The sequence below is a fragment of the Giraffa tippelskirchi genome, chromosome 2 (genome assembly GCF_054371585.1).
Source record: "Giraffa tippelskirchi isolate mGirTip1 chromosome 2, T2T-mGirTip1v1.2.pri, whole genome shotgun sequence".
Lineage (NCBI taxonomy): Eukaryota > Metazoa > Chordata > Mammalia > Artiodactyla > Giraffidae > Giraffa > Giraffa tippelskirchi.
In genome coordinates this window covers 100,386,044-100,409,481 of record NC_137276.1, presented here as the reverse complement: position 1 = coordinate 100,409,481, position 23,438 = coordinate 100,386,044, and the positions used below count along the sequence as shown (strand labels likewise).

Sequence of the window (23,438 nt, the reverse complement as noted above, 5' to 3'; positions counted from 1 at the left end):
TTTTCAAAAAAGATCTCACTTAGTTCAGGGCCAAAGTTACCGAAATAATAAAGGGAATTGGAAATGTCAAGTTCGGTATTAGAAGTTCTCTTAGGAGTCCTCAGGCATTAGGAGCCTTCATTCTTCCCTGCCCTGTTCCAGGAAGCAGAGACTGGCTTTCTCATCCTCACAGTCCCCTCAGGGCTTAAGTGCCTAGCCCTGCCTATGGCCTGATTTCCTGGCAGCCTGTCTTTCAGGATCTAACAAAAGCTGGCCATCTCAGGGTGCATCAGGTATTTCTCTCTGGCAACCTCTGCCATCTTCTCTGTGGTGAGAACTAGAAAATGATGACAGACACAAGGACAGTTGAAGAAATGCCCGGTACAGCAGTCCACTCCCGACGTTTATGAATTCTGCAGTTCGACCTAACCTTTCCTCACCTTCTGCAACGCGTCTGTCCATCTGTTTCTCTAAATTATTTACACTGAGACCAGACAGCCCTGCACATTCAATGGCTCATTCATTCCGCAACAGTGGAAGACATGGTGGGGAGGAGAGGGACACTCTGCAGCCTGGATGGGACACAGATGGTACCACCCTCAGGCCTGCCCTGGGTGAGCCTGCAATGTCAAGAGAACACCTATAAGGATAACTATTCATGGGCTAATTTTAGGGATGTAATAAGTAACAAAAGGACAATGAGGTTGTTATATTTTAATGGTATTTATTATAATTTGGAGGCTACAGATAATAATGATAATCAGACCATGTAATTATTGTTACACCTGCACCACCAAAACCAGTTCTCACAGTTTCTCGTTTCTCTTCTGGCTGGTTCTTGAGCATTTATCATCAGCACTGAGGATACCACTTTTTTCTTATGCCAGAAAGAAGAAAGAAAGCACTAAGTTGTGTCTGACTCTTGCAACCCCATGGACTATAGCCTGCCAGGCTCCTCTGTCCATGGGATTCTCCAGGCAAGAATATTGGAGTGGGTTGCCATTTCCTTCTCCAGGGAATCTTCCTGACCCAGGAATCGAACCCAGGTCTCCAGCATGGCTGGCAGATTCTTTACCAACTGAGCTACATGGGAAGCTCTGTTTCTTATGCTAAGTACAGGTTAATTCTTGTCTTGGTGTCTGTCTGTGTGTGTCTGACCTCATATACCCAGTTGTTTAAACAAATAAAGCAAAGGTTCTGGGTCTGTATCCAACATCCAAGGTTCCCTCTCTTACCCAGCCACTAAGGCAGGGAGAAAACTTGGGAACAGAAAAAGTAGGGCCAGGAAGCTGAGGCCCGGAGTCCGCCTGGGGACTCAATCCAGATCTCACAGAAAGCTGGATGTGTCCCTTCTGCCCCATCTCTGAGGGCCTTGCTGCTCTCAGCTCTTCAGAGATGGTGGTAGGGATGGGGGTGCCCTAAAAAATTCAGGTTCCATAAGATGAAGGGTGAGTTGAGCATGACCAAGGATAAATGAGTCAATCCTCTATGAAAGACTCAAGTGCTGCAGATAAAAATCCTCTGGCTTGACAAAGTGGCAGGTGTCAGGAGGAAGAAACTTATTTCAAAGCTGCCTTGACTCCTTTCACTTTCAATGTACTGATGGCCCATCAGCAAATCCCACACAGCAAAGATCTCTCATCATTTTCAAAAGAGATATTTAATAAACTACAAACCTCCTGCAGTTGGACAGGTGGGAAAGGTGACTAGATCTTAGGTGCTGAAATTTGCTCTTAAGGGGCTTAAAATTTAGGTAGGGTTTTTGTACCTAAAAAAAGTTAGTAAACATTTTAAAATCCTAAATAATCAACACAACAGAGGTCCCGGGGCAGCATATGACTGTTTTTAAAAATGTCCAGAAAAAGCAAAGCTCTGCCATGGCAAGTGCCCAGCTAGACTGGGCACAGCAGGGCCGGCGGGTCTGGGAGGAGCAAACCTCTGGGGTTAGGCACAATCACCAGGCCAGTGGCGGGCTTCCGGGGTGGCTGTGGCAGTGTGGGAAGGCAGGGGTCCAGGTTGGGCCCGGCCATGGGCAGGGAGGGAGCCCTGCCAGCAGTGAGGACTGGGATGAAAGTGGACGGACAGCCCCTTCCTTCTCAGCAGTAGCAAGCCAGACACCGGAGGGTCACCTTCAGCCTCCTGCTCCCCACCCCACACATTTCTTCTACAAAGTGGGGAGAAGAACGAACAAAGCTTCCTAGAGAGGAAGGGCCCCTTGTGAGACCTACTTCCTGCGCTCAGCACCCTGCCTGTAGAAGCTTCTCCTCTGAAGCCTTTAGAAAGCACCGTGGTCGCCTGCCCCTGAAGGTGGGCAGGACATCCTGCTACGTGCTTCCACAGCAGCTGTTCCTCCCTCATCATGGCTACCTTTACTGGAATTATACCCACAGACATCTGCACTCCCCAGTGGACTATAAGCTCCATGAGGCAGGGATCTACTCAAAAGATCTGACTGAATGAATAAATGGATGCTGGGAGGAGGAAGGGAGAGGTGCGTGGGGGAGGGAGAGAGGGATGGTTGAGCAAATGACTAAACAATAACGCTGCCTGCAGGGTCACTGTGCGTCATGAGTCCAGGGACACCACTCATATTGTGCCCAGTGTGTGGATGGCACCTCCAGCAGCACCACTGCCAGGCAGACTGGGGGGGCAACTAGTCAGAGGAGGCAGCTGGCCTGCTGGCCTCAGCCTGGGGAAGTAGACCAAACTTGGGTCCACCCATCTTCCTGCTCTGGCTGGAGGAGTCTCAGGGAAGGGAGATCAGCAGAGGCCAGCATGCCGCAGATACAGCACACTTCCTCCTCCAGGCCACACACACTTGGAGAGCCCTGCATGAAGCTGGAGACCCCATAGAATGCCAGCAGAACTCAGGAGCAGGGCTGTGTCCCTGAGGTGAGCTCCTTCCTCAGATATCTGCTCATGCGTGCCTTCTCTGGATGCCACCAAGTGCCCAAGTCAGGACTGGTGTGCATCACCCCCTCTCCCCGACCACTGCCATCGGCATGAGAGCAAGGCCAGCAGGCTCAGACAGCCATCTGAGCCCCAAGAGGATTGCTCAGCCTCCGCACTGCAAGGAAACCCTTCATCCTGGGGCTACAACACTCTCTGCACAATCCCTCCCCCTGCCAGGCCGATGATGGCCAGCCCTGTATTCCACAATCCAGGGCAAGCAATCATTCTGCGCCTGGAGGGGGTGATCTCTCATAGACTAGAGGTATTCTCTCCAGAGTGGCTCCTCAAAGTGTCCCAACCAAACCTGGTCCTTGGTATATCTCTGAAGGCCCCATGCTCCTGGTATTATCTGGTTCAGGGCAGCCTCCTCATCACTGGGCTCCAGGGTGGGCACTCCTCTCTGGGACCCAGCTGTCCTTGCCCACTGGCCTAGAGAGATGCCACCATTAAGCCAGGTACAGGAAACAAGAGAAGGCCGTAGCCCTCCACTTCCTTCCTCTGGCCCGTTTCCAGGAGGCTCAGCTTATACAGGCCAGCCCATTGCTGTTCTAGAAGTCTCCATTGTGCTCAGCAGACCTGAGTTCCCCATGTACAGAAAGGGAGGGACCTCCGACGTCACACAGGGAGGGAGACCCAGGGTGGAGGTGATGGCCAGAATTCAGCGGCTCCCTCCACTACACAGGCTGTGGAGGATATGGGCACAAAGGCCAACATGTGTAAATGTGCACACAGGCAAGATGGAAGTCATGGTTGTGGTGGTTATTTCCCTGTTTCACCAGGCTCAGGGATGCACATGTCCCCTGCAAAACTTGGGGACCCCAAAGCTCTGTAAAAGTGAAGGTAAATAACCCACTAATGACATAACAAAGTGGGAGGAGTCTTCAGGGCCTTAGAGCTCCCTGCCAGAAAGAACCAGTGTGGCTAATGGCAGTGCCTCTTCCCCTAATGACCATGTTCAAAGGGCCCAGAAACCATGATCCCAAATGACCAGCCTGGCATCCCCACCAGGTCACCCAACCCAGCCACAATCCTGGCCAGAGTTTGGCAACCACCTCCTAAGAGTCAAGATTCCCAATTCTTGGCTTTCCCAATTCAAGATCACCTCATTTCCCAATGGCATGTTAGTGACTGGGAACAGGAGACATGAGTTCCAGTCCCAGACAGACCTCTGGGTCCACACCCCATCCTGGGGTTCGAATTTCCCTTATAAACATGCTAAAGAGGTGGGGGCTCACTCTCTGAGGCCTTCAGCTCTTGTTTCTGTGATTTTAGGTGCAAAGGTGTTTGCAGAGCTCAGCAGGGGCCTCAGCCCATCAGAGGTTCTGAGGGAGCCCAGAGTTTTCACTCAAACACACCAGATGCATTCTCTTCATCAAACCCCTGGTCCTTCACTGAAGCATGTTCAGACTTGGAATAAAAACATGTTTACTGACAACCTCTCAGGATCCAGCCCTTTGAGAGACGCTGAGGAAACATGAAGGGGTAAGAGAACGACCCTCAGGCAACCATCTTACAGACACAGAAGCTAAGGCTCAGAGAGGCTTCAAAATCTCCTCAAGGGAACACAGCTAAGAATTCAACTCCCAGGGCTCTCGCACCAGTAAGACTAGCACTGGAATGTGAAGACCAACCCCTCTACCCCCAAATCCCTTTAGGCACAAGAAAAAGTTAGCTTTGTGAAACTGGAATCTACTAAGATCAGAAACTCAAGAGTCTAGGACACTCAAGAGTCTAGGGCTGGCTGGCTGAGTTCATCTTGTTCCGAAAAGCCCAGCCTGGCCCTAAAACCCATGTCAGAGCTTGGCCACCTTCTGACACCCTTCTCGGAGCCATCCCTCCATCCCAGGTAATGAGCAGCGGCAGGCAGGCGACTGTCATGTGACCTCCACAACCAATCTGTACACACACATCACAGCAGCACTGTTCCTGGAGCTCACCAGGTCCTCCCAAGGTTGTGTGTGCTGTGGCCCCTCGGACAGACATGCACTAAACCAGGTGAACTGGACTGGTCTGTAGAGCTAGAGCCGGTGGTCCTGCCTCCAGAGACAGCCTACTCCCAGAGCAGGTCAAGGCCCAGCCTGTCTCCCCGCAGCCTCAGGTGAGAGGCCTCTGCAGCGATGCTCTGAGAACCACTCCTTCCTGCAAGTGTCAGAGGCTCCATGCTCTTCAGTCTGGTCTTCCCACCTCAGGACTAACCTGGCTTTCACAGATGGTTTCCCCGGGGGAGCTAACCAGACAGCAGGAAAGCCGTTTGTCTCCCCCTCTCCCTGGCCCCTGGCCCGCTGCCACGGTGGCCTCCCCTCCCCCAAGAAGGGCGGTGAGCTGGGAGGTGGGGGTGGGAAGAATCCGCCGAGAACGCTCTTGGGAGGGGTGCTGGGAAGCCAGGCAGGGCGTGTCGCCTGGTCCTTTCTCTGCCCAGCGCCGGGCTTCACAGCTCTTGGTGCAAGGCGCCCCGGTACCATCCCCCAAATCTGCCCTGCACTGGGGAACCCCTGCTGTCATCACTCAGACCCCTGAGCCTCAAAGCGGCTAATACACAGCAGCGAAGGGCAGCGGGTCTAGAACCTTCTGTGCCCAGTCGGACGTAAGCCAGGGGAGGTAGGTGCCCTGTTCCCGCACGATCTGCACCTGCTCTTTTGAGAGAAGACAGATGTCGGTCTTCTCCCCCCGGCCGTCTGCCCCAGGGCCTGGACGTGTCCGCAGTTACGGTTCCCGTCAGGGGCCCCAGGGAGCCCCTCCGGTGCCGCGGTTTGGGGAGCGGCCAGACGCCAGAGCCGTCTCGTTCTCTAAAGAGGTGCACTCGCTCGCCCTGCGACCCTCATCGGCGCCCCGCCACCTGCGCGGTCGCCGGCAGCCGGTGCCGCAGTGCGAGCGAGCCAGCGAGCCCGGAGCCTTCACGCCCGCGGCCGGCGCCGCCGAGCGAGCCGCCGCCCTCCGGTCTCCCCGCCGCCCTGCACCTGCACCGCACTCCGAGCCCCCACCCCAGATCCCACCCTCACCCCCACCTCTGGCCCCAGCGCCTCGCCAGCCCTTACCCTTGGAGCCTCCCCTGCCGGCCCCTCCGAGCCGACCCCGACCTCCCCATCCCCAAACCTCTCCTCTACCCGGGCACCGAGGGGCCTTTTCGAGCCGAGGTCGGGGTCCCAGTGGGGTGGATGATTTGGCGGCGGGGGTGGGCTCGACTCCAAACCCGGGGAATAAGCGGGGTACTTACCGCTCTGCTCCCCCAGGAAGACCAACTTGAATTTTCTCAGTGGGTTCCCAAAATCTCCCCCTGCGGACATGGTGCTGGCAGCTGGGGCTGGGAGAGGAGGAGGAGAAGCGAAGGAGCAGGGAGGGGAGAGGAGGAGGGCGAGGGGAGGCGGCCGGCGGTGCGGGAGCCGGAGGGGGAAGGGCTGGCTGCGCGCGTCCCTGACTCCCCAGCTGCGTCCCGGCACCGGCCTGCGGCTGCGTGTCCGGCGGCGGAGGAGGAGGAGAAAGATAAGGAGGAGGAGGAGGAAGGATGGGGCTGGGCGGCCGCAGGCGGCGCTTGATGCGGCGCGCTCTGGACGCCCGAGGCGCGGCGCGGACTGCGAGGATCGGGTGGCGCGGGGCTCAGGGACGGCGCGCGGGGCCGAGGAGCGCTCTCCCGAGCCGCACCAGTCGGCCCCCCTCCCGCCTCGCTTCTCCGCCCGCGCCTGCGCTCTGCGCGCTCCCTAGCCTCTGATGTCATGCGGGGCCCACGGCGCTGCGGGGCTGAGGGGCGTCAGTCCACCCACCCGGAGCCCGCACTCGGGCGGAAGAGGACCGCCCCGCGGGGCCTCCAAGAGGCTACCGAATCCGGACCCTCTCTCATTGCCCCTCTTCCCCACTCCACCTCTCTTTTGAATCCAGAAAATGACGTGAAATTGTCAAGGGGTATTTGTTTCTGGTCTTTAAACCTAGATGTTGCCCCTTCCTTCTCCTCCTGAGACACTGATACACACTCTGCGCAGCCATCCGAGAGGGTGAAAAGGAAAGAAGTCGGGGCGGGGGGTCGGTGAGCCAGGGTGTGGTGGGCTTTGTGGGCACATACCGGCTCTACTGTCATCCCGTGCGTGTGTCTGGCCCTCCCTCCTCTTCTCCCCAGATCCCTCCTCTTGGGCGCCTCTGTAGAGCCATAGGTGTCCCCCCCCTTCCACCCGCAGACATGCCGAACTGGGGAGGAGCACTGATGAAAGGAGCACCCTACTTCAACCGCCCCTAAGCATCACTTTATCCTAAACCTGCTGCCCCGTGGGAGAAGAGGAACAAGGCCCTGAATCAGCTCCTCCATCTCCAGGATGGATCCCTGGATTCCTGGACCCTGGGATCTCTGGATAACGACGCCACTCCTTGCCCTGGCAATTAGGTGTATCCGGACAATAAGCTCCCAGACCTCTCATTTGCCTCAGCATTCACCTGGCCCGTTAAGGCACACAGATAATTTGTGAGTGGGTGAGAACAAGCAGCAGGTGCCAGGCGTTAGAAGCTCTCCCAACCGGGTCCTAGCATACTGGGTAACAGGTTTCACCAAGCTGCTTCTACTGTCCCGCTGCCAGGTGGTCTGTTCTTTTAGGGCTGTTCAATGAATGTTCATTTGGAATTATACCCCAGATGTTAGGGAACAAGGGGTGTGTGTGTGTGTGTGTGTGTGTGTGTGTGTGTGTGTGTGTGTGTGTGTGTGTGTGTGTGTGTGTGTGTGTGTGTGTGTGTGTCTGTGTGTGTGTGTGTCTGTGTGTGTGTGTGTCTGTGTGTGTCTGTGTGTCTGTGTGTGTCTGTGTGTGTCTGTGTGTGTGTGTGTCTGTGTGTCTGTGTGTGTGTGTGTGTGTGTGTGTGTGTGTTTCATTCAGAGAGAAAGGTGAGAAGAAACCTTCATCTCTGGAGTTTTCCAGGGGACATTTGTTGCTCTCTTTTTGACTTACATAGCTGGCTTGGAATGTCTTCCTGTCTGGCTCCCTGGTTTATTTACTTAGAATCTTTCTCTCATTGCCTATTAAAAACTGTAGGATGAATTCCATGAAATCAGCAGTTGAGTCTCCACTACTGAATCCCAAAGACCTAACTTAGAGCTTAGGAAATAATTGTTGAATGTTTGGATGAATATCTAGAACCCAAGTCAGTACAGCTGTTCCACTTACTGAAGAGATTGTGTTTCCTCCATTGTATATTTTCCCCCACTTTGTCATAGAGTAATTGAGTGTAAGTGTGTGGGTTTATTTTGGGGTTCTATATTCTATTCCATTGGTCTATGTGTCTGATTTTGTGCCAGTGGCATGCTGTTTTGATTACTGTAGCTTTGTAATATAGTCTGAACTCGGGGAGCATGATTACTCCAGTTCTTTCTCAAGAGTGTTTTGACTATTCAGAGTCTTTTGTGTTTTCATACAACTTTTGAAATTATTTGTTCTAGTTCTGTAAAAAATGCCTTTGGTATTTTGATAGGGATTGCATTGAATCTGTAGATTGTCTTGGATAGTATGGTCATTTAAACAATATTAATTCTTCTAATCTGAGAACATGGTATATCTTTCCATCTATTTGTCATCTCCAATTTCTTTAATCAGTATCTTTTAGTTTTTTTAGTACAGGCCTTTAAACTTCTTAGGTAAGCTTATTTGTAGGTATTTTATTCCTTTTGCTGTGACGGTAAATGGGATTGTTTCCCTAATTTCTCTTTCTGATAGTTCATGGTTAGTGTATAGAAATGTAATAGTTTCCCATATATTAATTTTGTATGCTGCAACTTAACCAAATTCATTGATGAGCTCTAGTAGTTTTCTGGTGGCATCTTTAGGATTTTCTATGAATGGTACCATGTCTTTTGCAAACAGTGACAGTTTTACTTCTTTCTTTCTAATTTGGATTTCTTTTATTTCTTTTTTTTCCCCTGATTGTTGTGGTTAGGTCTTTTATGCGGAATAAAAGTGGTAAGAGTGGGCATTTTCTTGTTCTCTTCAATAAGTAGCACTGGGAATACTAAGCAGCTACGTGTAAAAGAATGAAGTTAGAACATTTTCTAATACCATATACAAAAATAGACTCAAAATGGATTAAAGACCTAAATATAAGACTGGATACTATAAAACTCCTTGAGGAAAACATAGGCAGAACACTCTTTGACATGAATCATAGCGATATTTTTTCAATCCATTTCCTAAAGCAAGTGAACACAAACAAATAGGACATAGTAAAATTTAAAAACTTTTACACAGCAAAGGAAACCATTGACAAAATGAAAGAGCAACCTACTGAATGGGAGAAGACATTTGCAAATGATATGACTGATAAGGGGTTATTATTCAACATATTTAAATAGCTCATACAACTCAATATCAAAAAAATAAAAATAAACAACCTGATTTAAAAATGAGCAGAACTGAATAGACATTTTTCCAAAGAGGAATGCATCTGGCCAACAGGCTTATGAAAAGATGCTCAACATCACTAAGCATCAGGAAAATGCAAATCAAAACCATAATGATATATTATTTACACCTGTCAGAACGGCTATTATCAAAAAAAAAAAACCCAAACCCACAGATAACAAATCTTGACAAGGATGTGGAGAAAAGGGAGCCCTTGTACATTTTTGCTGTGCATGTCAAGTGGTGCAGCTACTGTGGAAAACATTATGGAGGTTCCTCAAAAAACTAAAAGTAGAACTGCTATATGACACAGCAGTTCCACTCCTGGGTATATATCCAAGAAAAAAAGAAAAGCTAATTCAAAAAGATACATGTACCCCAATGTTCATAGCAGCATTTATTACAATTGCCAAGGTATGGAAGCAACCTAAGTGTCCATCAACAGATGAATGAATAAAGAAGATGTTGTGTATATATACAATGGAATAATACTCAGCCATAAAAGAGAATGAAATTTTGCCGTTTGCAACAACTTGGATAAACTGGAGGTCATTATGCTAAGTGAAATACATCAGGCAAACAAAGATAAACACTGTACCATGTTACTTATATGTAGCATCTAAAAACTAGAACAAACTAGTGAGTAAAACAAAAAAAGAAGCAGATTCACAGATATAGAGAACAAACTGTGGTTACCAGTGGAAAGGGAAGGGAAAGGGACAATATAGGGGTAGTAGAAAAAAGGGTTGTTATGGCATTATATGAAATCTTCTGTTTGAAACTTCTGAAAGTTGTAAAGCACTATAGAACTTAAAGAATCATTCAATAAAAATTTTAAATAAAAATAAATTTTAAAAATAAAAAATACATTCTTTCCCCACTGGGGAAAAAAAAGAACAACTGTTCTACTCCTCAGAATGGCCTTTGGTTTGGAGCCCCCTAGACTGTAGGGCATATAGTCTGGGATACAGGCCCTGAGGTATCTCCTCCATGGTGCCTGGCATCAGGCTCAGGGTCATTTCCAAATTCCCACCCCACTTCTGCTCTGGGGTTTTGCTGTCTCAGGAGACTGCATCCAGATGGATTTGAATGAAGCTCTAGAAGATGAGCCTCCCAAGCCACAGTCCATAGGAGGGGCAGCCAACTGGGCACCCTTCCTCCCACCCACACCTTCTCCTAACATCTCGCTTACCATACCTTCCCATACTTTCTCACTGTGTCCTGAGGAAATCGTCTGTGGCAAGACAAAGTGTGGCAGAAAAAGTGCCCCCTTTTAGGTCAGCCTGAACAAGTCCATCCTTCCCTGACCATCCAGTCCATACACACATCAGTGTGGTGGTAGAGGAGGGAGCAGGGAATGCGGGCCCCTCTGGGTACTCTAAGCCTCTGCGTCAGCTCAGGTGCTTACCAGCCCCAGCAGGCTGACTGTGGGCCAGGATGCACTGTGGGACTCTGTCAGAATTCTTCCAGTGTAAGTGACAGAACCCTGACTCCAGCTACTTCAGACACAGTGACGTGGGCTGGTTCAGGTAGCAGGAAGAGACGGTGGCGTTGCTCATGGAACGTGGTCATTGTGCTTTGGGACTCTTTATTTGGAGTCTTGTCCTTAGCCTGCCCTGGAGCAGACAGGCTTTTTCCAGGTGGCAAAAAAAGAAAAAAATGAAATGTGGCCGCTGTTACGCTCAACTTGGCAATCTCACTGAAACAAGTTTCTTCCACGTGGCATCCTTGTGTTCCATTTTTTAAAATTGCGTTAAGCTTCCTGCTGAGGCTGACAATGTATATCTAAGTTGTAAGGAAAACCTGTCGGACTTGCCTGGTGGTACATGGGGTAAGATTGTGCCTGCCAATGCAGGGGGCATGGGTTCGATCCCTGGTCAGGGAAGATTCCACATGCCGCAGAACAACTAAGCTCATGTGCCACAACTACCGAAGAACTCTGTGCACAGAGCCTGTGCTCTGCAACAAGAGAAGGCACCACAATGAGAAGCCTGTGTAACACAACTAGAGAGTAGCCCCTCTCTCCACAACTTGAGAAAGCCCACACGCAGCAGCAACGAAGACCCAGCACAACCATAAATATATAAAATATAAAAAAAGAAAACCTGTCATTCAATTCAGTTCAGTTCAGTTGCTCAGTCGTGTCCAACTCTTTGCGACCCCAGGGACTGCAGCACGACACGCTTTCGTGTCCATCACCAACTCCCAGAGCTTACTCAAACTCATGTCCATTCAGTGATGCCATCCAACCATCTCATCCTCTGTCATCCCCTTCTCCTCCCACCTTCAATCTTTTCCAGCATCAGGGTCTTTCCCAATGGGTCAGTTCTTCACATCAGGTGGCCAAAGGATTGCAGTTTCAGCCTCAACATCAGTTCTTCCAATGAATATTCAGGACTGATTTCCTTTAGGATGGACTGGTTGGATCTCCTTGCTGTCCAAGGGACGCTCAAGAGTCTTCTCCAACACCACAGCTCAAAAGCATCAATCTTTGGTGCTCAGCTTTCTTTATGGTCCAACTCTCACATCCATACATGACTACGGGAAAAACCATAGCTTTGGTTAGATAGACCTTTGTCGGCAAAGTAATGTCTCTGCTTTTTAATATGCTGTCTAGGTTGGGCATAGTTTTCCTTCCAAGGAGTAAGTGCCTTTTAATTTCATGGCTGCAGTCACCATCTGCAATGATTTTGGAGTCCCAAAAAATAAAGTCTCTCACTGTTTCCATTGTTTCACCATGTATTTGCCATGAAGTGATGGGACTGTATGCCATGATCTTAGCTTTCTGAATGTTGAGTTTTAAGCCAACTCTTTCGCTCTCCTCTTGCACTTTCATCAGAGGCTCTTTAGTTCTTCTTCACTTTCTGCCATAAGGATGGTGTCATCTGCATATCTGAGGTTATTGATATTTGTCCTGGCCATCTTGATTCCAGCTTATGCTTCATCCAGCCCGGCAAAATATACAGCCTTGACGTACTCCTTTCCCGTTTTGGAACCAGTCTGTTGTTCCATGTCCAGTTCTAACTGTTGCCTCTTGACCTGCATACAGATTTCTCAGGAGGCAGTCATTAGGTATGCCCATTTACCGTCCACTCAGCTGAAGCAATCAAACATCACAATATTCTAAGGCCTCTGTTGTTTTCCTCCACTGCACTCTGGTCTCTTCCTCCTTCCCCTACGCAGAAATACAGAACCCCAGGTGGCTTTTCTTTTAGTTTTATCACATTTTCATGTGCCCTTCAGGAATATTTTCTTTCATTTACATCTTTTCAACTTTTTCTAAGGTATCAAATGACATATTTTCTCCTATGACTTGCATTTTTCTTACATTATGTTCCTACGATTCATCTGTTGATAGGTATCGCAGAAGTCCTTTCATTTTCACTGTGATTTTGTATTCCACTGTATGCTCTAATTTTAAAATCATTTTCAGTAAAATGTGTCCAGTTTAAAATGTGAAATACTTTTAGATTCACGATAACATCTTACGTAGCCATAGTATATTAGTAAAACCAGGAAATTAACAGTGAAAAGTGCACCCAATTTTCCTTCTGCTACTACAGATAATGCTGCTGTGAACATTCTTCATGTGTCTATCAATACACCAGTGAGTTTTTATAAACTGTGTACTGAGTAGATAAACTGAGGTATAGAACCAAGTATGTATTTAACCTTATACCAAACTATTTTCCAACAGTCAGTTCAGTCAGTTCGGTCTCTCAGTTGTGTCCAACTCTTTGCGATCCCATGGACTGCGGCACAACAGGCCTCCCTCTCCATCATCAACTCCCGGAGTCTACTCAAACTCATATCCATTGAGTCGGTGATGCCATCCAACCATCTCATCCTCTGTTGTCCCCTTCTCCTCCCACTTTCAATCTTTTCCAGCATCAGGGTCTTTTCAAATGAGTCAGTTCTTCACATCAGGTGGCCAAGGGATTGGAGTTTCAGCTTCAGCATCAGTCCTTCCAATGAATATTTGGGACTGATTTCCTTTAAGATGGACTGGTTGGATCTCCTTGTTGTCCAAGGGACTCTCAAGAGTCTTCTCCAACACCACAGTTCAAAAGTATCAATTCTTTGGTGCTCAGCTTTCTTTATGGTACAGCTCTCACATCCATACATGACTACTGGAAAAACCATAGCTTTGATCGATGGACCTTTGTTGGCAAAGTAATGTATGTCTCTGCTTTTTAATATGCTGTCTAAGTTGGTCATAACTTTTCTCCCAAGGAGCAAACATCTTTTAATTTCATGGCTGCAGTCACCATCAGCAGTGATTTTGGAGCCCCCCAAAATAAAGTCTCTCACTCTTTCCACTGTTTCCCCATCTATTTGCCATGAAGTGATGGAATCGGATGTCACGATCTTAGTTTTCTGAATGTTGAGTTTTAAGCCAACTTTTTCCCTCTCCTCTTTCACTTTCATCAAGAGGCTCTTTAGTTTTTCTTCACTTTCTGCCATAAGGATGGTGTCATCTGCATATCTGAGGTTATTGATATTTCTCCCAGCCATCTCAATTTCAGCTTGTGCTTCATCCAGCCCAGCATTTCTCATGATGTATATAAGTTAAATAAGCAGGGTGACAATATACAGCCTTGACATACTCCTTTCCCAATTTGGAACCTGTCTGTTGTTCCATGTCCAGTTCTAACTGTTGCTTCTTGACCTGCATATAGATTTCTCAAGAGGCAGGTCAAGTGGTCTGGTATTCCCTTCTCTTTCAGAATTTTCCACAGTTTGTTGTGATCCACACAGTCAAAGACTTAGGCTTTCCAACAGTAGTCCTCAGCTTGTATAGCTTGTATACCTTCATCTGTATTTTTCATTTTCTTCAAAAAAGTCTGGACTATTCTCATTCTCAGCTCTTTGCTATTATATACAGTTTTTAAAATCTTTTTAAAATTTGAAGTTTGGTTGATTTACAGTGTTTCAGGTGTACAGCAAAGTGATTCAGTTACACATATTATTATATGTGCTTTAAATTAAAATTTTAATTTTGAGATCATTATAGATTCACAACAGTTGTAAGAAATAAGACAGATCCTGTGTCTCATTTATCCAGATTCCCTCAGTGGTAACATTTTGCAAATCTATAGCATCATATCACAACCAAGATTTTGACCTTGGTCCAGTCAAGGTGCAGAAGATTTTCATCCCCGCAAGGGTTCTTCTTGAGGTCCTTTTATAGCCACACTCACTTTCTCCTGCCCACCCCTTTCCTAATCTCTGGCAACTGCTAAACTGTTCTTTGTCTCAATAATTTTGTCAGTTTAAGAATGTTATATAACTGAAATTACACAGTATGTAAACTTTTGGGATTGGCGTTTTTCACTCGCCATAATTCTGTGGAGATTCACCCATGTTGTGTGTATCAACAGTTGGTTCCCTTGCACTGCTGTCTAGCATTACATAGTAGGGATTACCACCGTTCATTTACCTGCTCACCCATGTAAGGGTATCTGGGTTATTTCCAGTTTGGGGCCATCACAGATAGAGCTGTTATCAGCATTCCTGTATAGGTTGCTTTTTTTTTTCTTCCCATTTACTTGCAGAAAGTGAAGAAGAACTCAAGAGCCTCTTGATGAAAGTGAAAGAGGAGAGTGAAAAAGTTGGCTTAAAGCTCAACGTTCAGAAAACTAAGATCATGGCATCTGGTCCCATCACTTCATGAGAAGTAGATGGGGAAACAGTGGAAACAGTGCCAGACTTTATTTTTTGGGGCTCCAAAATCACTGCTGATGATGATTGCAGCCATGAAATTAAAAGACGCTTACTCCTTGGAAGGAAGGTTATGGCCAACCTAGATAGCATATTTAAAAGCAGAGACATTACTTTGCCAACAAAGGTCCATCTAGTCAAGGCTATGGTTTTTCCAGTGGTCATGTATGGATATGAGAGTTGGATGGTGAAGAAAGCCGAGCGCCAAAGAATTGATGCTTTTGAACTGTGGTGTTGGAGAAGACTCTTGAGAGTCCCTTGGACTGCAAGGAGATCCAACCAGTCCATCCTAAAGGAGATCAGTCCTGGGTGTTGATTGGAAGGATTGAATTTTAAGCTGAAACTCCAATACTTTGGCCACCTCATGCGAAGAGTTGACTCATTGGAAAAGACCTTGATGCTGGGAAGGATTGGGGGTGGGAGGAGAAGGGGACAACAGAGGATGAGATGGTTGGATGGCATCACTGACTTGATGGACATGGGTTTGGGTAAACTCCGGGAGTTGGTGATGGACAGGGAGGCCTGGCGTGCTGCGATTCATGGGGTCGAAAAGAGTCAGACACGACTGAGCGACTGAACTGAACTTACTTGTTTTTGTGTGAATGTAAATTTTCATTTCTTTTGGATAAATACCAAGGAGTGTCATTGCTGGGTCATATGGTAGCTTCATGTTTAGTTTTTTTTCTTTTAAAGGAACAGCCACATTGTTTTCCGATCGGTACATCTTTACATTCCTACCAGCACCATGTGAGGGATCAGGTCTCTCCACATCCTTACCAACGTTTGGTTTTATCACTACTTTTTGAGCTTCTGTGAGATGTGTAGAGACATCTCACTGTGTTTTTAAAAAATACTTATTTATTTTTGGCAGCATTGGATCTTAGTTGTGGCCCCCGGGATTTTCATTATGGCATAGGGGATCTTAGTTCCTGACCAAGGATTGAACCCACGTCTTCTGCATTGGAAAGTGGATTCTTAACTACTGGACCACCAGGGATGTCCCCTCATGTGGGTATTTTTTATTTTTAATCTCTATGATTTTTGTTAAATATATTTTTAAAAATGAAACAAAGCTGAATGTTTTTAATGATAAAAGGTACAATTCACAAAGAAGATAGAAATCATAAACCATTAGACAATTAACAACAAAGAAATAAAGATACATAAAGCAAAAATCAGAAGAAGTATAAGGGAGAAGAATCATAGTGAGACATACTAATATTTCTTTGAGAATCTCTTATCAAGTGCAGAAAAATTAAGAATAAAAGCATCTTTTCTTTTAAAGTAAAAGAATGACTTTATTCATTCACTAAAATATTCATTTGAAGATTCTTACATAAAATAATCTTTATAAATATATTTTTTAGATAATAAAAGAAAAATGTTTTTATGTGAATTGATTATGTTTTTTAAATTTATTTATTTTTAATTGAAGGATAATTGCTTTACAGAATTTTGTTGTTTTCTGTCAAACCTCAACATGAAAAAGCCATGGGTATATATATACCCCCTAATAGAAGCATCTTGAATGATGTCATAATAATTTAAATATAATAGATTTCTATTTATATTCATTTATATTAATCTAATATCCTACATAAATATATTTAAAATTTTGTATCTCATAGTTTGTTATTAGATGTCCATAGGACATTTAGAAAAACTGACAAAAAGATAGGCATTACTAAATTTCAAAAAGGAGAATTATTTTTATTTTTGTGATTGTTAAATGTATACACATACCTTGTTTTTGAAATTTTCCATTATAGGTTATTACAAGATACTGACTATAGTTCCCTGTGCTAGACAGTAAATCTTTGTTGCTTGTTGCACATCTATTTTTTTAAATTAGAAATCTAGCATTCTATTCATACTAAGTCAAACAAGTGGAAACAAAATGTCATAAATTTTTTAGTTAGGCAAAAATTCATGAGTTTTCCAAATTATATATTATACATATTATTTGTATGTATATATATATACAAGAGCTTTTCTACTACACTTGATAAAGACTTGAGAAAAAACATGAAAAAAAAAAGAAGAAGAGATGGAGAAGTTGGAAAACATAAACTAAATGAAATGGGAGCACTGAATATGAAATAGAAAAAGTGAAATAAACTAGATGAAAATAAAAGATTCTCATATAGTCCAGTTGGCTTTAAACATGGCTGCTCTTTAGAAACATATCCAGAAGTCTGGCAAAAAAAAGGAACACCTGGGCAATTGTATTTTCCAAAAAGTTCCAAGATAATTCTGATATGCATCTGGATTTTAAAAAATGATAACAGGTTTTTCTATTAAATGGTAGTTTTGGTGATATAGAATTCTATTATTTATCTGTTGACCAGTCATGATACAATGGTATTATCAGTAATAGTTACATAATCACAGTAGTGAAAGATGTTTATCAGTTTTCACAATCAATAGCCAGACCCCCCCTCCAAAAAGATAATTACAATTGCAAGCCATAATGGGAACATGATTAACCTAACAACATAAAATAATTACATACAGTTTGAGGGGGTCAAGCAGAGTGATGTGGTAAGTGGAACTGCATACATGCACATATTTTCATCAGCTCAACCAGTCTATGTCTTTTAGTTGGTGCATTTAAGCCATTTACATTTAAGATAATTATTGTATGTATGATCCTTTTACTGTTTCAAGTATTTTGGGCTTATTTTCTGTAGGTAGGTCTTTTCCTTCTCTTCTTTCCTGCCTAGAGAAGTTCCTTTAGCATTTGTTGTAAAGCTGGCTTGGTGATGTTGAATTCTGTTAACTTTTGCTTATCTGGAAAGCTTTTGATTTTGCCATCAAATCTGAAGGAGAGTCTCACTGGGTAGAGTATTCTTGATTGTTGTTGCTGTTCAGTGGCCCAGTCGTGTCTCACTCTTTGCCGCCCCAGGGACAGCAGCATGCCAGGCCTCCCTGTCCTTCACCATCTCCCAAAGTTTGCTCAAATTCATGTCCATTGCATTGGTGATGCCATCCAGCCATGTCATCCTCTGATGCCCTCTTCTCCTTCTGCCCTCAATCTTTCCCAGCATCAGGGACTTTTCCACTGAGTTGGCTGTTCAAATCAGACGACCAAAATACTAGAGCTTCAGCTTCAACCTCAGTCCTTCCAATGAGTATTTGGGGTCGATTTTCCTTAAGATTGACTGATTCGATCATGCTGTCTAAGGGATTTTCACGAATCTTCTCCAGCACCACTGTTCAAAGGCATCAATTCTTTGGTGTTCTACCCTCTTTACAATACAGCTCTCACAACTGTATGTGAACACTAGGAATATCATAGCCTTGACTATTACAGACCTTTGTCAAAAGAGTAATATCTCTGCTTTTCAACACACTGTCTAGGTTTGTTACACCTTTCTTCAAAAATTAAAGATACCAAGGAAACATTTCATGCAAAGATGGACACAGTAAAGGACAGAAATGGTATGGACCTAACAGAAGCAGAAGATATTAAGAACAGGTGGCAAGAATACACAGAAGAACTATACAAAAAAGATCTTAATGACCCAGATAACCATGATGGTGTGATCACTCACCTAGAGCCAGACATCCTGGAATGTGAAGTAAAGTGGGCCTTAGGAAGCATCACTACAAACAAAGCTAGTGGAGGTGATGGAATTCCAGCTGAGCTATTTCAAATCCTAAAAGATGATGCTATGAAAGTGCTGCACTCAATATGCCAGAAAATTTGGAAAACTCAGCAGTGGCCACAGGAGTGGAAAAGGTCAGTTTTCATCCCAATCCCAAAGAAAGGCAATGCTAAAGAATGTTCAAACTACCGCCCAATTGTACTCATCTCACAAGCTAGCAAAGTAATGCTCTAAATTCCCCAAGCCAGTCTTCAACAGCACGTGAACTGTGAACTTCCAGATGTTCAAGCTGGATTTAGAAAAGGCAGAGGAACCAGAGATCAAATTGCCAACATCTGCTGTATCATAGAAAAAACAAAAGAGTTTCAGAAAAGCATCTACTTTTGCTTTATTGACTACACCAAAGCCTTTGACTGGGTGGATCACAACAAACTGTAGAAAATTTTTCAAGAGATGGGAATACCAATACCAGACCACCTTACCTGCCTCCTGAGAAATTTGTAATGCAGGTCAAGAAGCAACAGTTAGAACCGGACATGGAACAATGGACTGGCTCCAAAACAGGAAAGGATTACATCAAGGCTGTATATTGTCACTCTGCATATTTAACTTATATGCAGAGTATATCATGTGAAATGCCAGGCTGGATGAAGCATAAGCTGGAATCAAGATTGCCGGGAGAAATATCAATAACCTCAGATGTGCAGATGACACCAACTTTATGGCAGACAGTGAAGAAGAACCAAAGAGCCTCTTGATGAAAGTGAAAGAGGAGAGTCGAAAAGTTGGCTTAAAACTCAACATTCAGTAAACGAAGATCATGGCATCTGGTCCCATCACTTCATGGCAAATAGATGGGGAAACAGTGGAAACAGTGAGAGACTTTATTTTTGGGGACTCAAAAATCACTGCAGTTGGTGACTGCAGCCATAAAATGAAAAGATGCTTGCTCCTTGGAAGAAAAGCTATGCCCAACCTAGACAGCATATTAAAAAACAAAGACATTACTTTGCCGACAAAGGTCCGTCTAATCAAAGCTATGGTTTTTCCAGTAGTCATTGATGTGAGAATTGGACCATAAAGAAAGCTGAGCACCAAAGATTGATGCTTTTGAAATGTGGTGTTGGAGAAGACTCTTGAGAGTCCCTTGGACTGCAAGGAGATCCAACCAGTCCATCCTAAAGGAAATCAGTCCTGAATATTCATTGGAAGGACTGATGCTGAGGCTGAAGCTCCAATACTTTGGCCACCTCATGCGAAGAACTGATTCATTGGAAAAGACTCTGATGCTGGGAAAGATTGAAGGCAGGAGGAGGAGGAGATGATAGAGGAAGAGACGGTTGGATGGCATCACCAACTAGATGGACATGAATTTGATCCAGCTTCGAGAGTTGGTGATGGACAGGGAAGACTGGCATGCTGCATTCTGTGGGGTCGCAAAGATTCAGACACACCTGAGCAACTGAAATAACTCCTGCCAAGAAGCAATCATCTTCTGATTTCATGGCTGCAGTCACCATCCACAGTGATTTTAGAGCCCAAGAAGAGGAAATCTGTGACTGCTTCCACCTTTCCCCCTTCTATTTGCCATAAAGTAATGGGGCCGGATGCAGTACCTGGGTACAAAAATGACAGAATGATATGTTTGTTTCCAAGGCAAGCCATTCAACATCATAGTAATTCAAGTCTATGCCCCTTCCACCAATGCCAAAGAAGCTGAAGTTGATCAGTTCTATGAAGACCTAGAAGACCTCCTAGAATTAACACCAAAAAAAGATATTCTATTTATCATTGGGGATTGGAATGCAGAAGTAGAAAGTCAAGACATAACTGGGGTAACAGGCAAGTTTGGCCTTGGTATTAAGATTCTCCAGTTTGTGAGTCACTCACCTGGAGGGTATGGGACTTTATTTTACTGTGATTGTGCCCCTCCTGCCATCTTGCTGTGGCTTCTTCTGTGTCTTTGGACGTGGGGTATCTTTTTTTTTTTTTTTATAGGTTCCAGCATTCTCCTGTTAATGGTTGTTCAACAACTAGTTGTGATTTTGCTGCTTTTGCAGGAGGAGATGAGTGCACATCCTTCTACTCAGCCAGAAGCTCTCACTGTGGTTTTAATCTGCTTTTCCTTAATGGTTAGTAGTGTTGAACATCCTTTCATGTGCTTATTTGCCATCTGTATATCCTCTGAAATAGCTGTTCTTGTCTTTTTTCCATTTTTAAATTGGATTGTTTGTTTTTTGCTATTGCATTTTGAGAGTTCTCTGTATATTCTAGATATTAGTCCTCTGTCAGATATATGGTCTGCAAGTATTTCCTCCCAGTCTGCAGCTTGTATTTTCATCCTCTTAACAGGATGTTTTTCAGAGTAAAAGTTTTCAGTTTTGATGAAGCCCACCTTATTGATTTTTTTCTTCTAAGAACTGTGCTTTTGCTGTCATGACTAAGAACTCTTCACTAAGCCCAGAATCCCAAAGATTTTCTATGTTTTCTTCTAAACATTTAAAAATAGAGACTTCCCTGGTAGTCCAGTGGTTAAGACTCTGGGCTCCCAATGCAGGGGTTGAGGTTCAATCCCTGGTCTGGGAACTAGATCCTACATGCCCCAATGAAGAGTTCGATGCTGCAACTAAAGATCCCACATGCCACAACTAACACCCAATGCAGTCAAATAAAATAAAATAAATAAAAAAATTTTAAAGTTTAAAAGTAGGTTTATGTTTTACATTTCAGTCCATGATTCAGTTTGAGTTAAATTTGTGTGAACTATGAAAAGGAAATGGCAACACACTCCAGTATTCTTGCCTGGGAGAATCCCATGGACAGAGTAGTCTCACAGGCTACAGTCCATGGGTCACAAAGAGTTGGACATGAATAAGTGCCTGAGCACATGAGACTTAGGTTGGAGGCTTATTTGGGAGATTTTTTTATCTATGATGTCCAGCTGATTCAGCACCATTGTAGTTCCTCTATTGAAATTTTTGTCCCTTTGTCAAAGATCAGGCTTCCCTGATGGCTCAGTTGGTAAAAAAAAAATCCACCTGCAATGCAGGAGACCCCAGTTCAATTCCTGGGTCCAAAAGATCCTCTGTAGAAGGAACAGGCCACCCACTCCAGTGTTCTTAGGCTTCCCTTGTGGCTCAGCTGGTAAAGAATCCACTGGCAATGTGGGAGACCTGGGTTCAATCCCTGGGTTGGGAAGATCCCCTGGAGAAGGGAATGGCTACCCACTCCAGTATTCTTGCCTGGAGAATTCTATGGACTGTATAGTCCATGGGGTCACAAAGAGTTGGACACGACTGAGTGACTTTCACTTTCCCTTTGTCAAAGATCGGTTGGGCTTTGTTACTGTTGGGGAAGGGGTGAACATCTGGACCCCCCACATGGTCTTCATTGACACTGCAGGCAGGAGGTACTCCCCCACCCCCAGTTGGGACAACAAGCCCAGCTCCCACCTTGGCCTTGAACACCTCGATCTAGCTTGGAAGTCTATACTCACCACTTGGACTTTGCTGGGGCTGGTAGCTGGAAGTCAGAGGACCTCACAGTTTTTTCTGCAGTACTAAAAGTTTTCTATGTTACTAGGCTGCTCCTTTCCTGCTTTATTGACTAGAGAGAGCAAACTTTGGTTGGGGTTTTATTTTTGTCTGTGCTCAGTGGCATTTCTGAGTCACTAGTTTCTTCAGCTCCAAATTCAGGACATATGCGATAACAAGAAAACCCAGGGAACACATCACTGTGTCTTCCGCTGGTCCCAAGGTCCAAAGCTTATCTGCCTTCTTCTCTCTACCTTTTACATTTTCTTATGTTTGGATTTTTTGTAATTACCTAGTGTATTCAATTGTATTTAGCAGAAGGAACAGGGAAAATACATTTACTCCATCTTTCTACTAACACATTTTAATGTAAATTTTTGTTGAAATATGCATGCATAAAAGTCAACAAATCACAAGTGTGCAGCTTAATGAATTTTTGAAGAGTGAACATACATACCAAACCACCACTCAGATGAAGAAAAGGAATATTACATATATATGTATGTATATGTAACTGAATCACTTTGCTGTACACTTAAAGTAACCCAACATTGTAAATTAACTATACTTCAATCAAAAAAAAAAAAAGGAAAGGAATCCGAGAGGTCTCTGTAATGTCCCTTCCAGGCATTCCTCTGCTTCCACAAAGGAAAGAATTTATCAGACATTTCAGCAAAGATTGGTTTTGCCCACATGTAAACTTTAGAGAAGTGGACTCCATATGTACTCTTGCATCTCTGGCTTCTTTCATTAAATATTGGGTTTTGGAGAGTCACCCACGGTGTTGCACGTAGTAGCAGTTATTTCATTTTCAAGATTGTATAGTGTTCCAGCGTGTAAATATATCAATGTATCTCTCCATCTATTATAAAGGGACATTTCCATTGTTTCCAATGTTTGGTTATTATGCATATCAGTGTTATGAAAATTCTTAGATGTGTTTTTTTGATAAATATATGTGCCAAATACACATGTATATTTCCTCTGGCTTAAAACTCAACATTCAAAAAACTAAGATTATGGCATCTGGTCCCATCACCTCAAGGCGAATAGATGGGTAAACAGTGGAAACAATGACAGACTTTATTTTCTTGGCCTCTAAAATCACTGCAGATAGTCACTGCAGCCATGAAATTAAAAGATGCTTTCTCCTTGGAAGAAAAGCTATAATAAACCTAAACACCATATTAAAAAGCAGAGACATTACTTTGCCAACAAAGGTCCATCTAAGTCAAAGCTATGGTTTTTCCAGTAGTCATGTATGAATGTGAGAGTTGGAC

General features: G+C 44.7%; 1 protein-coding gene across 3 annotated transcripts in view; it reads right to left on the bottom strand.

The window, feature by feature from the left end:
* The window catches only part of RAB6B (RAB6B, member RAS oncogene family), a 60,223-nt gene extending 53,608 nt beyond the window's left edge, over positions 1-6,615 (bottom strand). The window contains exon 1 of one of the 3 annotated variants that reach the window (XM_081569767.1): positions 6,146-6,615. In XM_081569767.1, the coding sequence (XP_081425893.1) occupies positions 6,146-6,215 (70 nt within the window). In that variant the 5' untranslated portion in view covers positions 6,216-6,615. The remainder of the gene's footprint in view (positions 1-6,145) is intronic. The other 2 variants (XM_081569768.1, XM_081569769.1) reach the window with 2 other exon arrangements.
* Positions 6,616-23,438: the final 16,823 nt, after the last annotated feature.